The following is an 18,407-nucleotide window of genomic DNA, read 5'->3' on the forward strand; positions in this document are numbered from 1 at the left end:
ATATTTATCTTATGTGGCACAATCGACAAATAAGTCATTTTAGATGTGATGAAAAAATGTCCATGAAAACAACATTGGAAGATCTGTGGTCATTTTACACATTACCTTATACTAATAAAACATAGTAGTCTCATCTGTAAATTCTTTTAGATTCTAATTATTATTTTGTTCAAATTTGGTCATGAGAACTTACTGCCTACCACAGGGTTTTGTCCATGCTAATAAAGTTTATCCTCCAGACTCTTCTTCCACTGGCATAGGAGAAGCATCCGGAAGGTCTTTTGAAAGGTTTTGTTGCAGAGAGCATAGCACATTGGGTTGACAGTGCTATTGACATAGCATAGCCAGTAGCCCAGGTGCCATAGAGACAGAGGTATGCAATCTGAACAGAAGGTGGAGATAAGCACCATGATGTTGTAAGGTGTCCATGTGAGGATGAAGGCCAGCAGAATAGCACTAAGAGTCTGTGCTGCCTTTCTTTCTTTGATCAGGACCATCCTCTTGCGCTTGGTTATCTGGCTATTCAGCGTTGGGTTGTTAGGTTTAGAGGACAAGGATGTGGACGGCATGCTCATGGACTCTGCCAAAGAGAGCATGGAGCTTGCTGCTTTGGGATTCCCATTTTTGGTCTGTGTAGAGTTGCTGCCCATCACAGTTGGTTTGAAACTGTCGGAAACACACTTCTTGCACTTTTGGGAGTTGTTTTTACCTGGTGATAGGAAGAAATTCTCTTCCTCACCATTATTGGACAGGACTGTATTGTTCTCCCTGTAGACCACCAGGACTCCAGGAGCACATTCCTCTTCTTCGGAAGATGCATAGCTGGTAAAAGTGGTAAGGTGGTCAGCTTTAGACCACTCATCTTTGAAAGTGGTGGTAGATTTAGAAATGTTGTTATGGCTGGAGGATGCCCAGGATACCTGGTTCTGCCTTCTGGAGGTGGCACTGAAGCAAGACCTAATTATGGATGTCTGAGGCTGATTTTTAATCTCAGGGTCTGTAGAATGTTTGACTTCCTGGAGTTCTGCCAGGTCTTTAGTGCGCTTTTCTGTCTCTTTATAAATCCGACAGTACAAGATGGTCATGACAGAAACTGGGATATAAAACGCAGCAATTGCTGTCCCAAAAGTTATCACTGGCTCTGAGAAGAACTGGATTTGACATTGTCTTTCAGGTACTGTTCTTTTGCCTACAAAATACTGCCAGCACAAAATTGGAGGTGCCCACAGGATGAAGGACACAAACCAAGCCAGTCCAATCATGATCCCAGCACGCTTTGGCGTTCGCTTAGCTCTATAGGTCAGAGGTCTTGTAATGGAGAAGTAACGATCAAAGCTAATTACTAGCAAGTTCATAACTGAGGCATTGCTCACCACATAGTCCATAGCCAACCAGAGGTCGCATGCAAGGCTACCTAGTGACCAATAGCCCATGAGTATATAGGAAGTGTATAAATTCATGGAAAACATACCTATGATAAGGTCAGCAAAAGCCAGGCTTAGTAGATAGTAGTTATTAACCGTTTTCAGTTGACTATTCATCTTGAAGGACAGTATCACTAGAACATTTCCAGTTATTGTGATCAGGCTTACTATAGCTGAGACCGTCGCAATAGTGATGATCTCCCACAGGCTATGTGTGACCAGATGGAAATCTGAAGTGTTGTAACTGATAGTGGAGTTGTCCATTTGACTTCTGTCCATGGTTCTCTTGTCAATATGCCCCTAGGACCAGCTCATGAAGTGTTTGGTTTTCTGGAGGAAAAAGATAGTAATCAAAATCAATGAAAGATTTTATCTTTAAGGGGACAGTTTTTGCTGGGCAGTATCTTCAGGACAGTACACTAGACCATATGTATATCAGGTTAACACTACATAACCACAGTTTCAACCCATAGAAGTCAACGCCAACAGGCTAATTGTTCTTGTTACTAATTTGTATGCCTCAAATACCCATAAAATATACTTCAAACGGGAAGGAGGCTATTGAAGAAAAACTATTTCAGACATTTGACCTTGCTGTGACCTTGACCCTGTTCATCTGCTGGTTACATTGATAATTCCATGTAAGTCCTACAAACATTCAACCACTAAAGCTGTGGCCTAAAAAGAGAAGATTGCCTGAAATAAATGAAAATGTCTGGAGCTTCTATTTAAAAACTAAAAGAGCCAATTGGTTTCCTTTTGGCTATAGTGGTTGAGGTTAGACTTGAAGGCATAGTATTAATCAACTACACTCGCTGTCTTCTTTATTAGGAACACCTGTACATCTGCACATTCATGCAGTTATCTAATCAGTCAATCATTTGGCAGCAGCGCAATGCAAAAAAAATCATGCAGATACAGGTCAAGAGCTTTGGGTAATGTTCACATCAAATATCAGAATGAAAAAAGTGGACAGAACAGAAACAGAAAACAGAAAAGCATCTCAGCATGCAAAAAACATCAAACAATGCGGTGAATGGGCTACAACAGCAGAAGACCACATAGGGTTCCACTTCTGTCAGACAAGAACAGGAATCTGAAGCTATCATGGGCACAGGCTCACCGAAACCAGACAGTTAAAGATTAGAAAAGAAAATCACCTTTTTCCAGTCTTCAACTGTCCAGTTTCTGTGAGTCTGTGCCCATGATAACCTCAGAGTCTTGTTCCTGGCTGGCAGGAGTAGAACCTGAAGTGGTCTTCTGCTGTTGTAGCCCATCCACCTCAAGGTTTTATGTGTTGTGTGTTCTGAGATGCTTCTCTACTCACCACAGTTGTAAATAGTGTAAAAGGGTGTGAGTTCCTAGCACTTCCAAGCTGCCACTGCTGGACCCTTGAGCACGGCCCTTAATCCTCAACTGCCTAGGTGTTTAAATAAGTTAAATCTAAGTTGCTTTGAATAAAGGCATCTGCAAAATGCCATAAATGCAAATTATCATTCTTCAACATTATTTAAAGAAAATGTTAGAAAATCATACAGGCATATAATGAAATGTAGCTTAGAGGATCCATCCCATTTTGACTCGCAGCAGCACTGTGAATTCGTCCCAGTTTTATAGTAGATTCTGACAGCTTGGCTAGTGAACTTTTCTGAACTTTCTGAAAGATAACACCCCCAAAATCTAAAGCAAATCTGATATAATATTATTACATGGCTACTGTTGTCAACTGTAGCCTAAATAACAGTTTCTTTATATGGAAAAGATGTTGTTTTGAAACATGGTTAGCTTGCTTACTTAGTCATATTAGATAGAAGATAGAAAGTGTGTCAGAAAGTTCCACAGGACATCTGGTTCAGGTATATTGGTAGGGTTAACATTAAAAAAAGGAAAGTGTGTGTGTGTGTGTGTGTGTGTGTGTGTGTGTAGGCTGTTTGCAACCAGCAGAGGGAGACTTTTACCCTTTCTGGAAATCCTATATCATTTTTAATAGTCAAACAGGTTAAGTTCACACAATTATTTTACAAACCTATTTTTCCTATATTAACAGTTCAGTAACAATCATTGAAGCAGGGGTACATCTAATAAAGAAAAGATAAATGTACAGACAGGTGACAAAGAGATAAAACAACATGGCCCACCATGAGCCAACAGAAAAGTTTGGATGCACCTTGGCATGGATGCTACAAGACTCTGGTACTGTACTGCAAAGGCCACAGCATATGATTCAACATTTTCGTACTCATCAAACCATTCAGTGAGCTCTCATGCCCTGTGGATTGGGACATTGTCATCCTGGAAGAGACCACTCTGATAAGGGTAGAAATGTTTCATCATAGGATAAAGGTGATCAGTCAGAATCACTGCAGTGAGTTGCAATGATCTTCCCTCTAAGGGGACAAATGGAAAACAAACTATGGCAGTAAATTGTCCCCACAGCATAACAGAGACACGTTTTTTTCCATCAATTTTTCACCTGTCTGTAAGGTGAGTGAGCTAATTATGATAGACTCATTTGATGCACCTTATAGAATCTGCTCATTTTCAGTAGTGAACTAGTCTGTTTTTTTCCTTTCATTAGATAGAGCACACATGAATCAGTGTGTTCAAAGGGCAAGGAGACAGCCCATAAGGCACAGTGGCTTTTTGTTTCTATGGAAACAGGTGACCGATTACTTCTGAATGACAAGAGACAGCAAACCTGTTCTGGAAATCACTGAAACAAGCACTCGAAAAACAGATGACCATGTAATTCACTCCCCTGTGTTGGTTTGAAGGCTTGTAGTCAGAAATAGTATGATGATGTTTGCTTCACTACTGCAGAGCCCATCAGAAGGGGAGCAGTGACTCAGACCCATAAGCTTGGGAGTCTGGGTTCGGCAAGACCACATTAAACTGTACATCATGCATCAACTTATGATTGCAATAGATACTTTGGGACAAAGGCAAACCATAAAGAAGTGTATGCCCAAGTGTAGGGCTCTTAATTAAACAGTGATTCTTAGCTGAATGGAGTACTGTACTAGGGAGTTCTGGGTATATTCAGTTCAGGGGTGACACAACAGTCCCCCTGGTCCACAGCAGTGACCTGCTTCTGCAGGATTTACAATGGTCAGAGGTTAAATTGACATTTATGCCCAGATGCTCCATAAATGCCTTCTACACCTATGAGGTAAACTGCCTATCTTGGTCAGAGACAAGGTCCCCAAGGACAACAGAGGACTTCTGCTGGTTAGTACATAATAATGTGAGCTGAGAGAAGGATGAGGTAGCACACCTGGGTTATTGTGGTTTGGGCAAGGAAACCAGGATAGAAGTGCAGTGTGGGGAGTGGCAGTCGAATAAAGCCCTGCCTCATGCAGAGCGTTACTGTTGCATTTCTCAATAACTGCAGTCTTGCCAACAAGGCACGCACATGACTTACATGCTTACATGTTGGATGAGTAAACCATGATATCATCTATCAAAACTATGATATACCTGAGGAGCATGTCACAGAAAACATTACTGAGAAAGAACTGGAACATGGCTAGGGCATTTGCTAAGCCATCCAGCAATCACCAGATATGTGACTAATGTTGCATGCACTTCTTAAATCTAGCGAGGCAGAACCAGAGCCAGGGGGTTATGACATTTAGCAGCCAGTTTGTTGAGTCCTTAGTATTCAGCATAAGGACAGGAAGAAGACTCATTCTTATGCTGAAGATGTGGTTGGTGAAATGAACCTCAGCTGTTTCCTTGAAAGAACCGCACCAGCCTTGTTGAAGCAACCCTCCAGTAGAAGAACAACGGCACAATCTCAGAGTAGGTGACGGGAAAGTTTTAATTTTCTGCATTTCTGAAACTAACAAGCACCGAATAAAGCAACTGTCATTTTCAGAATTTTTTAAGGCCTGGTCAGGTGGTGAGCTATTCATTTTTTGTTTTCCTGTTGAATCAGAATTACTGTAGTATAGTGTAATTATTCCTTCATACTGGCCTATTCATTATGATGCCCCATGTAAGCCTGAAAAAATATTGAATTGGCCCATAGTACACAAGTACCTAATAGCTGCCAAGAAAGGGAAGACAAGTTTACAATATTGACTGACAAACATTCCACAGGCCCAAGCCTAAATAAGAAGTACACGTGCAATCTTATTTTCACCTTATTTTCTGGACTGGAATTTTAAGGTTTTGTGTGCCTCAGACTTGAGTGGAGCTGTTTTTCCCAGATTTTGCCGCCAATATGGACACATGTGGCAGCAGAAAGCTTACACAAATAAACCCCTGCAAAGCAGGGACACAACTTTGAGAACTGGCTGTTCACTTGCTGCATAATATATCCCACCCCTTGACAGGTGCCACTGTAACAAGACAATCAATGTTATTCACTTCACCTCTCAGTGGTTTTAATATTATGGCTGATTGGTGTATATTATAGTTCCTAAAATTAGCTCTACAGTGGGGCCCAAAAGTCACCTTTTCACCACTAGTGAAAAGGTTTCTATTTTCCATTCTTTTCTAATTTAATAAAACAATTTTCATTACAGATTATATTATTGACAACAACTTGAGTGAAAATTAGAATCTTTGAAATATTTACATGAATTTCAGAGTTTCTTAGTATTTGGTACGTCCCCTTTTTGCTTTAATGACCGTGTGAGCTGGCATGGACGCCACAAGTTTGTGCAAAACATTATGATCCATTTTAGATAAAATCCATCAGCATGTTGTCTGAACACATGCTTCAATAGAAGAGATTAGGCATGATGAAATTCGGACCATTTGTACAAAGCTGTTAACATGGTAAATATCCAAAATTTGCTTACATTTAAATAGGGAGCTAGAAATAGTGCAGAATTTTGAATATTAAATATTCAACATAATGGACATTTACTTTCTTTTTAAAAATTTTAAAAATTCTAAAACCTTCTGTTTATTTCCAATTTTAAATAAAAAAAATCCCAGGTTTTCAGTGTGTTCTCTTTGTTCTTTTTATTATATAGAATACATTTAATCTCTTTGCCCCAAAATAAAACGTTTCTAATTTCATGCTTCAGGATTAAGCTTTAGTATTCAGTCTTAAGGAACAAGTTGTTGAATTTTCCAAGACAAAATAGTGTCCCTGATTTCCAACAGCAACACAAAATCTATACACATTTTACCCTTATGGGTCTCTCTCTATCTCTCTTCCTTTCTTTAAGCTTAATCTACATTAATTAAAAACAGATTTCTGCATGGCACATAGAATTCAATATTATTTATATCAAGATTAAGGTTGTGTACATTGCAAAGCTGGTGATTCCTAGAATAGATTAAACGGACCACTTTAATGCAGAATAAAACCTTTTTACAATACTCACCCATTTATCTTAATCATTATGTACATACTGACCAGCACATGAAATTTAAAGAAATAAAAATCTGTTTGCATGTCTGTGTACTTACATATATAACCCTTCAGAACTGGTGTGCTAGAGTCTTCTTTCTCAGTGGAAATCTGTGATCTTTTTCACTGTCCTCCAGACAATTAGACACAAAGTGCAGTCGAAGGAAAACATTTTGAGGATGTATCAGTTTAGAACCTCCTCAGATCCAAGGCAAGAAGGAGCAGAACCCCCTAGTTGCATTCTCCGTGTTTAAGTTCTGTTCAGCGTAAATATCACAATGCGGAAAAGGCAAAACTTTAACAGATGGCTGGAGCCCCATCATGGATGAATACAAAATTGGATAGATCTGCCCAAAGAGAGAACATGGCGAATGAAGCAGTATGGATAGTTAGTAGATGGCTAGACAGAAGATGCTACTGCTGCTGATGCTGATGTCCTCTGTGGAAGTCACAGATGTAGCTGACCCTCACAGCTTAGGAGAAATTCCCACAGGGCTTTATGCCTTACCGTGTTTCGGGACAGTGAGCATGCAAGCGTAGAATGAGAGCAGAAGGAGAAAGATAGAGTGAGAGTGGAGGGGAAAAGTGAGAGAGATGTTGTGGAAGGTCTGAATAAGAGTTAGGTGAGAGAGGGAGGGGAGATTCTGAAAGGGTGAGAGAAAAGGAAAAGAGCATGTGGATGATAAAGCTCTGTGTGTGTGTGTGTGTGTGTGTGTGAGAGAGAGAGAGAGAGAGAATGATAACAGACAAAAAGTGATTAGTTAATGCTGTTAGTCAGCATTCATCTTATCCATAGCAGGTATATCTTCTTGAAGTTTTGTTCCCTAGTCTCAGTCTTCCATTCTGAATAGCAACTGCTCTCACTTCATATTTGACCATTCTGTGGTGAGAGTCACTCCACGATTAGGATATTTTCTCTATCCACCCTCCAGGCAGTATCACTGGGATTAAAGGCATAAGGAGTTTAATCTGTTACAGCTCAGACCTGTTCCACTAAACAGTGTGCTAATGTACAATTTTGAAAAGACAACATTAAAATGAAAATCTACATACCCTGTGGGTATGTAAGCTTTGTTAAGAACAAGCATGTTACATAGACTGGTACTTTGGCAGTGTCCAAGTGGTAGCTATGCTTATCCATTAACCCTTTCACTACACCATGACACAGCCTTAAACATAAACATGGTTCTCTGCTGGAAATGTCTTATAAATCCATGTCATTCCTATCGGCACAGGAGAAGGTTAATAACAATTATGCAAATTAATAACTCAAATATGTTTAAGTCTATGTATAAGTCTTGTGACATTCTTATTTGTCTTTTTTAATGTTGATTTTTTCCATAACACTATCAAGCTAATACTGCACAGTTAATTTGTAAGAATATGTAACATTATGTTATATTAAGACTTTAATAATAAGCAAGATATTTTGAGTTCTCCATTGTTATCCATCCAGATTGTTCCACATCCCCTGTCCTGACCAGTGTGCCTATGGCTACTTGCTGGTACTGTGGTTCAGGGATTTCCCTCACCACATATTTGTTGTTGCATCTTCTATCTCAGCTGTAAGTTAGCTGGTTCTACATTCCCTGCCATTTAGTCGAAAGTGGGCATGTTGATAAGTGTTGCTAGAGTGGTTGACTGGTTGCCATACCACACACTTTTTATTGGTGAATCTGCCGAGGTAGCTGATTCCACATCCCCTGCCATCTAGCTGACTAGCCAACTTGTGGGCCTGTGGCTAAGCACTGCTAGCATGGTTGAGTGTTTTTCCTTTGCTATTTACCAATGTCTCTGCAAACTTAAGTGCTTCCACATCCTCCGCTGTCTAGCCGATTACTGGCTAAATGCCATTTGCATGATTGAGTGGTTTTCCCTCACCATACCATGCACTGTTTTTTTACAGAGTCTGATGAGTTAGCTGGTTTTACATCCCATCTCATCTAATTGACCAGCAGCTATCCAGCTGCAAACGCCCACGTCAGTATGTGTAATACGAGGGCCAGAAAACAACCTAAGTTGCCTTCTAGATGAATTTGGCAAAGCGGTAGCTGACTTGGCACAGCTCCGATCAATCATTCAGGAGCTTAGTCAATGCAACTTGACTGGTCATCCTCCTTGTTTAAGAAGCATGAGGAAACTATGTCAACAACCATGTCCAGGAGATACCACCAGGCTGATATTTACTCCGGTCTCAACAATGTCCAAAAATGGGTCTGGGACAGGCCAGTTGGACACCATACACCACAAAGAAAGGCATGCAAACATACTACACAATGGCAAACTTGATAATCAGGCAAAACATAGTTGAAACTGGAATAAAACTACATAAACTATAATGGCTCAGGCCCATCACTGAGAATGGAAGGTAGAGGCTTTTCAAAGTATGTGTGCGAGTCTGGGTTATTTGTAGTTACTCTGCTGATTGACAATAAGTGAGTGCAATCAGAAGTCTGGTTTGTAGTTTATTGGACTGCTGAGGATTCTGGGACATGTAGTTCATGGTTTTAGTGCTGACAGACATGTTACCTGTTCCCCAATTTGCTTTTGCTAAATAATTGAAGCATGAGCTAGACACACACCCTCATTCACATGCACACACACACACACAAAATATGACTGGTCCACTGTCCTCTGATGAACTGGCAAAAGACACAGAGAATTCTCTCTGTAATTGGATCTTCTTAGTAGTCCACCCACTGCTCAGCTAAATCAGGTACATTTGGGTCACTGTGGAGGCAGGTGTGATGTATGGAGGCATATGGAATCATGTTTCAAGTGTCTTACTATGGGACACTTGAATGGGATGGAATGCAAGTCCATTGCAGGGCACTATGAAGATGGTTTGGACTACGATTCATATGAACAGTTTTGCTATGATGGCTTATGACTACAATTGCTATAATAGCTTTAGGAATGCAATTGCCATGAACAATTTTGCACTCAAGTCACCATCAGTGAACAGATAACTTCAACAAAATATACTTCATGGGAAAACTATAATAAATTTCCAAGCTACAAAATTGCACTTTTTGACCATGTAGTACACAGTTATAGAAGGGAATTATTTATGATTGCACTATCCATCGTCACCCAGATGAGGATGGGGTCCCTTCTGAGTCTAGTTCCTCTCAAAGTTTCTACCTCATATTCTCTCAGGGAGTTTTTTTTTTTTTTTTTTGCTTTGTTTCTATCTTCTTTGATTCTTTTTAAATCATTTCTATTTATTTGACTTTGACTAAGCCTCTTGCACTAGCATCTACCCTCGCACTGTTTGGATCCTTACAAGACACTGTAGAGGAAACCACAAACATGGTCACGGAGCACTTACCCTCAAGCAAATCCTCATTAATCAACAGCAATAAATACTGCGTCTCCAACAAGAACATCATACTTAGCACTGCATTAAGCACCAAATGAGTCTCACCAATGGCTCACCACTCTGTTCCACTGAACAGAAGAGGACAGAACAGAACAAAAGTATAATGGTCACCCAGTATCTGGCAGAGTTTTTCTGCTACGAAGGTTTTCTACCCCTACCTTGGTAGAGGTAGAAATCCACCAGAGTACAGCATTATATTACAGATTTCACGCTACAGAGAAAGTTCCCTGGAAACTTTGCAGTAAAGATCAGTAACACAGCACTTTATTTGCAATACTCTGCTGGCCGTCAGAGAGACAGAGAACAGAGTATGAGGCTTACATCTGGTCTGTCTCTGCTGACTGTTCCCAAGGCAAATGTTATATTGGGTACAGATCAAAGAATTTTGGTATGAAGTATTCAGCCTGGGGGATACAATGTTAGATGTTGCTTCTTCCATGACAATGGGGAAATGCAACAAAAGTGTGAATTGTATCATCTGTTGAGATTACAGCTTTGAGATTACAATAGTCAGATAACTTTCTGGCTATCAAACATACCTGCTTCAAAACAACACTCCTGCTATGAAACTGATGCTATTGAGGAATACATTGTTGAGGCAGGACTTCATCCATCCATCAATGATTCCAGCATCAGTAAGCTTTTTTCTTCATGGAAAAGAACAATGCAGTCTTTAACCATGCACTGACTATTGAGGGCTCATCAAAATTTAGTTAGATAAGAAGAAGCCTTTCTTTGTCACATATACATTACAGCACAGAAAAGTTCTTTTCTGCATATATCCATTCTTGTTAGGATTAGAGCACAGGGTTAACCAATGATACAGCACTCCTGGAGGAGACAAGGTTAAGGGCCTTGCTCAAGGACCCAACAGTGGCAGCTTGGCAGTACTGGGACTTGGACCCCCAACTTTCTGATCAGGAACCCAGAGCCTTAACCATTGAGCCACCACAACCCAGATAGTAACAGCTGCAAGGTAAACTTCCTTCTTGACAACCATAGGCACTGTGAATATCTTCCACTGTCTCCATTCTAGATCACAGCTTGTGATCACAGGGGCTATACATAGAGAAACAGTCCTAGTTCAAAGGACACTAAACCCAGAATATTGTGCTGAAATAGAGCTGCACTTGCCTGAGATGCAGGAGTTGTGAGAAGTGAGAACATATTTTCTGGTTGCCAATGGGATAAAGGTCATCATGTCAGCTGTTCATTGATTGAAACTGTTGTACACTTACTATATACTTGTTATTTATAAATTATACATTATACATATTGAATCTGTGCTATTGGTTTCAATTTAGTGTGCCCTATTCATAATCCCCAATATACCTCAATATACCTAAACAAGGTTCTGGAGGAGTAATCATGTATTCACATGCTAGTATTCATTTAGTCACATTTGGGAAAGTAAAAGAGGTTAACATTTTTACTGTGCTATTTAAACTTTCAAGCCTGAAGGCCTAGGAATGAGTCATAGGCTCTTGCTCTTATCACTGGACAATTCTTAACACACAACTTCTAATGGGTGGCATTAAAACAAAGATGCTAAGATTGAGATACTGGTGTAAGCATTGTGCCAGCATTGCAGTACCTCAGTGGACCTTCGTACACATGTATTCAACTCCGACTGTTATTTATAACATAATGAATCAGTGTTTGTTGTTTATTCTTGCTGAAACCCTGTATGTAAAACAAGGCACAGGAATAGGTTTGTTCTGATGTGCACATGATTAAGCACAGCAACAGAGGTGGTGCATTTTGACTTTCCTATTAAGTCCATTATATAGAGTGCAGTTCAGAAGTCATGTCGCTCCCAGCTGCTGGTATTTTCGGTGTGTGTGCATGTGTGTGGTTGTACAAGTCATACACTGCTGCAGGAGGTTGGCCTACATTAGTTTCTAGTCCTCTTTAAGGCACTGATTCATGCACACAAAAGCAATGGGCATTAAATGAGGTGTGCATTTACATTTTCAGCATTTGCCAGACACCCTTATCCAGGGCAGCTTACAGTGCCTTGTAATTTCTGTCCAAAACATATACTCATGCTAATACATAGGTCAGTGTCTAATAATATTGTCAAGTGAAACCCAGTTGAAGAGGAATTGGTAGTTCACTCCACCTCCTATACTCCCCTTCCTTGATACATGTCTTCCTTGTATGAAGAGGGAAGGTATAATGTGTCTGAGTGAGATTCAGGATGCAAGTGCATAAACTCAGCATGTTTATTAGTGGTAATGCAAAATTCATCATCACAGCTGATAGGGGGGCCAGTTGCAGAGATCAGAGGACAAGCAGACATCAAAACACAAGGATAATCCATAATCAAGGGTCTAAACCAGAAAACACAGAACATGGAAACTAGAAAACCTGGAAACCAAGGCTCAGACTTAACGACAAGGGATGCACAATAAGACTTCATGCTGGAACTACAAAACTACGAAGACAAGGTATAAATAGGCAAACTGAAGAGAAAATAATACAAAACTGGTGAGTACAATCAAGACACAATAGGGCAATAAACCATGAGGGGGCAGAGACAAAACTCAAATCAAAACAGGACACATTTGGCCATATAAACAAAACCTGACAGGAACTAAATAAAAACACAAATGCAGCACCGTTTGTGCTGGGAGCCATGACCTGCACAGAGAGCTACAGTAAGGACCAAGGGGGGGAATTCATGACAGAACCCCCCGTTGAGGCGCGGCTCCTGAAGGGCCAAAAGACTAAAAATGAGGGGTTATGGACCCCTAGGTGAAATGTCCGCAAGCTCCCCAGGGCCCAGAGGCAGGTGTTTCCAATGATGTCATCCTTGAAGGTAGCACGAGGCAGGGTAATGACATCATCCTCAAAGGTCAGTAGCAGGCAGGGCATCGATGTCATCCTCGAAGTCAGCAGGAGATGGGGTGACAATGTCATCCTCAACGTCAGCAGGAGGTGGAGGGACGACATCCTCGTAGAGTCAGCATGGAACCGGAGAGACCACATCCTCAGCAGAATCACCAGGCAGTGGAGAGATAACATCCTCCACAGAGTGAGTGCTCAGTGGGACAACGACATATTCTGCAGAGTCAGTGGGCAATATGGACCAGAAGGCCGCATGGAGCAGGTGGCATCAGGCTGCATGGACCAGGTAACCACAGGCAGCGTAGAGTAAGTGACACTTTCTCCGAACCCCCAAAACTGTCATTTTTACTTTGCGGAAGTCAGACTGAAATTGACAGTCTGCATGGGGGCCGGTTGATTTGCTACCTCCTCTAGCAGTGAAGTCTACGGAAGTGAGATGCAGGATGTAAGTGCATTAACATGTTTATTAGGAGTAATCCAAAATTTGTCAAAACATTTCATAGCAGTGCAAAGGTCAGAGAAAAAGCAGACAGCAAAACACAAGGATAATCCATAATCAAAAGGTGGGAAAGCAAGCAAGGGTCTAAACCAGAAAATACAGAACTCGGAAACTAGAAAACTAGGAAACTAAGGCTCAGTTTTAAAGACAAAGAATGCTTGATAAGACTGCTGGAACTATGAAACATGAGGATATAAATAGGCAGGATACTCCTGCTGGCTCTCAGTTGGCAGTCTTTGGGTTACCAGCTGGGCCTTTCCTGTTTAAGAGCCTGGAAGAGGAGCTCCCACCATGCCAAGGTGGTACATTCAACCATGTCCAGTTATGCCTTGACATCATCCTGAGTTGTCATACTGGCTAGGGGAGACAGAAATTGTTGGTGGTATAGTGGGAGAGGAGGAAGGGGTCAAGAGGTTTCTGATGGTTCGATCTCTTCATCTGTGATATGGGTGAATATCTCTTGCTGTTGCAGTTTGAACTGAGCCTGATGTTGCGTATGTTGCAGTATGGTCCAAGGACCAGACCATTTGGGTAGGCTTTCAGCGTCAATGTAACAATATCACTAATGCACCAATTAGAGAACACAATAGACCCAGAATAACTGATCATGAGAGCTTTTTAATTTGTGCTCATGACCTTGGCATGCTAGTCAGCAACCTAAAATTCCTTTCAAAACAAATAACATTGCAGCTATCCAGCTCACTCACTGTTTTCTGTTTAGCTTTGGCTTTGCTCTCCTTGTGGCCACACACACATGCTTGCTCACCACTCACAGAGAGAAACCTGCTACACATAACTTCTGCTAGACAGAAGAAGCTTAAAGAGTCAGTGACTGGGGTAGGAGGGTGTAGAGGAGTCATCCACTGTGCTAATGCATTTGTGAATGCAGTGTTTAGAGTAGAGTAAAATGGGTAATTGTCATTAATGGAGGGAAGAGAGAACCCAAAACATTTTTAGATGTTATAAATGTATGTAAATATGTATGTAAATGTACATATCCTTGGTGATGCATTCTGCAAAATGTACATTGTTTAGCTGAAGGCAGGTCACTAGGCTAGAGAGAGGTAAAGAGGTCAGAAAGGGAAGTTTTGAAGGAAGGATTAAAAAGGGATTTCCTGTTACAATATAACCTGAGAAACACATCATCTAGTCAGTCATGATAAGCCATAGTGAGGTTGGGCACTGATGTTTGACAAAAAGGCCTAGAATGCAGTCAGTGTTCCAATTCATCCCAAAGGTGTTCAGTGGGGTTGAGGTCAAGGCTCTGTGCAGGCCCGTTAGAGTTCATCCACACCAACCTTAGCAAACCATTGCTTTGTCATGGTGGAACAGGTTTGGGCTTTACCCCTTAGTTCCTTTAAAGGAAAATTTTAATGCCACAGTATACAAAGACTTTCTACACAATTGTGTGCTTCTAACTTTTTGGTAACAGTATGAAGGCCCATATACAGTTGTGATGGTCATGTCTACCCATACTTTTGGCCACATACTGTAGTATAGCTGATCAGACTAATGTGGTTGTGAACTCACTCTAAGGACAGAGTTCGCCAGTGTGGGCTTAGTCATGTCTAGTCTATAAAATCTATTCCCTGAAACAAAGCCCAAGACTTTCCCTGGGCTTTCCTGAAACGAAGCCCAGGACAGGCCTTTCCTTGCATGGAATGGGTATGCAAACCCATGGGTGGCTGTAGCCCTTAGTGGGAATAAGCCAAGGCAATAATCTCCACAATCCAATGCGGAAGGCGTTACTCAAGTGAGGCACCACCCACAACATTGATCAGATATCCTGATCTCTGCTTTCCTCTCAACATAAGACCGGCGCACTTCAGTCACTCCTGATCTTCTGAGGTGAAGGAAGGAGGGTAGAAGGCAAATAATTCAATCTGTTGACACATCAATAACAACTCATAATTTTTGGGATAAATGCAGGATGAAGCTTCAGAGCATAGATGTCGCCAACAAAAATTTTTAGCTGAAGCCTTTGCCAGCAAAAGATTAGATTAGATTAGATTAGATTAGATTAAACTTTTTTGCCATTGAGCAGAGTACAAGTACAAAGCTAGAAGTGCAAAATAGCAAGTAGCAAGTTTATAGTGCAATAGGAGATAATGAGTGGCAATAAAGTGCAAGTGGCATGCAAATTCAATTCAGTTCAATTTTACTTGTACAGCAGTTTTAACAATGGACATTGTCACAAAGCAGCTTTACAGAAATATATAGATTCCAGATTTAAATATTAAATTTATAAATTTATCCCTAATGAGCAAGCCAGAGGTGATGAAAACTCTCTTAGACGATATGAAAAACTCCCTTAGACGATATGAGGAAGAAACCTTGAGAGGAACCAGACTCAAAAGGGAACCCATCCCTATCTGGGTGCCACTGGATAGGGTGATGGTAAATAATTTCCCTTCTATAACTGTATACTATATTGTCAAATAGTGGAATTGTGTAACCAGGAACTTGTGAGCCTATGAGCAACTTATGAATATGAGCATCAGAGTTATTTCTGAATACATTATAGTTTTAACATGAAGTCTATTTTGGTGAAGTTTTCAACTGTTCAATGATGGAGACTTGAGTGCAAAACTGTTCGTACCAATTGCAGTCCTAAGGCTATGGCAGCAATTGCAGTCCTATGCCATTGTAGCAAAACTTTTGGTAGCAATTGCAGTCCTAAGTCATCTTTATGGTTTCTAAGTGGTACCATCCACAGTAATCTCATCGATCTTTACACTGTCCATATGGGGCCATCCTCAGCAGCAGCGAGTGGTTTTTGGAACTCCAACTAGAGGTAGGGCATCAGGATGGATCAGGCAGGTCTGGAGAGCAGAAGGGGTCAGGATCATTGATATCTCATGAATAGCATGTGTAGCTCAACAGAGAGAGAAAGAGAGAGAGAGAGAGAGAGAGAGGGAGAGAGAAGCAGATTATGATGTATGCTCATTGTCATGTAATGGTTAAAGAAATTGTACCTTGTGTGCAGGGTGCAAGCAGGGACTCCGGCAAGACTAGTTATGACATCATAACTAAAAGGAAGAGCTAGAAGGTAACACAGACATGAGGGTGTCCTGGGACATAAAGTTGCTAGCCACTCCACAGTCAACAAACCGGAGTGAAGGCATGACAGTGGGGGGGTGACAACATCCAAAGATTCCATTTCACCAAAATATTCTATGCCCATGAACCCTCCAGATTTGCTCCTTTACCTAAGAAAAAAAAATAACAAACGGCTTGACTAAACAAATGTGTTTTCAGCCTAGACTTAAACACTGAGACTGTGTCTGAGTCCTGAAAACTAATTGGAAGGCTGTTCCATAACTGTGGGGCTTTGTAAAAGAAAGCTCTGCCCCCTGCTGTAGCCTTCACTATTAATGGTACCAACAAACAAAGAGCCTGCACCTTGATCAAAGTAGCCATGGCGGATCATAAAAGACCATATAAGATAAAATACAGATGGCATGGTATAGTATCAAAAACAGTGCCAATGGTATATAAGGCATTAAGAGCAGTGCAAGTGGCATGATATGTGTGTAACAAAAGCCAGGAGACAAGGATTAAAGTAATTGAAGACAGTACAGTGCAGTGGACAAAGGTGCAAATTGGAATGGAGGTAGTGAATATGTGTCCAGTGGCATGAGTGGAAACCAAAGACCCAACAGTAGAACTGAATGTAAAGTCCAATTAAAAGAATGTGCAAGACTGTGCAAACTGTATAAAGTTGGCATATGTGCAGAGGTAGGGGTGCGTGTGCAGAGGAGAAGTATGTGGAAACTGTGCAATGGTGTAAATTGATCTGAGTGCTAACAGCTATGGGGGAGTTGGAAGGGTTTTGTGATGTTGTGAGGAGTTCGGCATGTTAATTGCTGAGAGGAAGAAACTGGGCACCAGTGATATGTTGATCGGTTTTCACCACCTGCTGAAGGGCCTTTTGGTTTGAGACTGAGCAGCTGCCTTACCACACTAAGATGCAGTTCATCTGTAAGCTCTCAATGGTACAGTGAAAGAACTAGATGGTTTCACTAGTATCTGAGTACATAGGTGAGATTTCCTCAGTCTCTTCAAGAAGTAGAGGCACTGATGCAACTTTCTGATCAGGGTGGAGGTGTTGACGGCCCAGGAGAGGTCTATGTAGATGTGGACACCCAGGAATTAAAAGCTGGTCATACTCTCTACCTCAGCCTCATTGATGTAGATAGAGGTGTGCGTGTGGCTCCTCGTGGTCTGCTGGTATTCCACATTGACCTCCTTGGTCTTCTGCTTTTGAGGCACAGGTTACTATTGACAAACCACATTGCAAGGTGCTGGGCCTCCTTTTTGTAGGTTGTTTCATCATCATTGCTGATCAGGCCTACCACTGTGGTGTGATCTATGTACTTGATTATGAAGTTCGAACCACGAATAGGTACAAAGTCATGGGTGACAAGAGAGTAGAGAAGAGGGCTAAGCACACAGCCCTGTGGAATACCAGTGTGCATTTTAAGGGAGAAGGACATGTGGCTGTAAAACCTAATAGACTGTGGTCTGTTAGTTATGAGGTCAAGGGTTCAATTGCAGAGGGAGATGCTAATGCCAAGGTCAAGATCAGCTTGGAAGGGTTTATGGTGTTAAAGCCTGAGCTGAAGTCAGTGAATAGCATTCTAATGTAGGAGTTGCTATTATTCAGGTGGGTCAAGGCAGAGCGGAGTGCCATGGTGATGGCATCTTCTGTTGAGCTGTTAGGGTGGTAGGCGAACTGATATGGGTCTAGTGTTTAGGGTAGGCAGGATTTCAGATGACAAAGAATCAGCCTTTCGAAACAATTGCCAATTATGCGTATGAGGGCACCAGGATAGAAGTCGTTGTCAATCATGGCAGTGGCATTTTTTAGCACTAGCACAATGG

The 18,407-nt window shown here is 41.2% G+C and overlaps 1 protein-coding gene across 1 annotated transcript; it reads right to left on the minus strand.

Annotated features, from left to right (window-relative positions):
* Nucleotides 1–218: 218 nt before the first annotated feature.
* chrm5a (cholinergic receptor, muscarinic 5a) lies at nucleotides 219–10,106 on the minus strand. Its single transcript, XM_026919857.3, has 2 exons — nucleotides 10,056–10,106; nucleotides 219–1,724 (listed from the first exon to the last, which is right to left on the minus strand). The coding sequence occupies exons 1-2, from the start codon at nucleotides 10,104–10,106 to the stop codon at nucleotides 219–221; spliced, it is 1,557 nt and encodes a 518-aa protein (XP_026775658.3).
* Nucleotides 10,107–18,407: the final 8,301 nt, after the last annotated feature.

This window comes from Pangasianodon hypophthalmus, chromosome 10, assembly GCF_027358585.1.
Source record: "Pangasianodon hypophthalmus isolate fPanHyp1 chromosome 10, fPanHyp1.pri, whole genome shotgun sequence".
Lineage (NCBI taxonomy): Eukaryota > Metazoa > Chordata > Actinopteri > Siluriformes > Pangasiidae > Pangasianodon > Pangasianodon hypophthalmus.

What these genes read in the sequence shown, in the direction of transcription:
- chrm5a (XM_026919857.3), bottom strand. Translation starts at nt 10,106, where the DNA reads ATGTTTGTGGTTTCCTCTACAGTGTCTTGTAAGGATCCAAACAGTGCG. An exon ending in AGGATCCAAACAGTGCGAGG is followed by an intron (nt 1,725 to 10,055) that starts GTAGATGCTAGT and finishes AGCTGGTCCTAG; the next exon opens with GGGCATATTGACAAGAGAAC.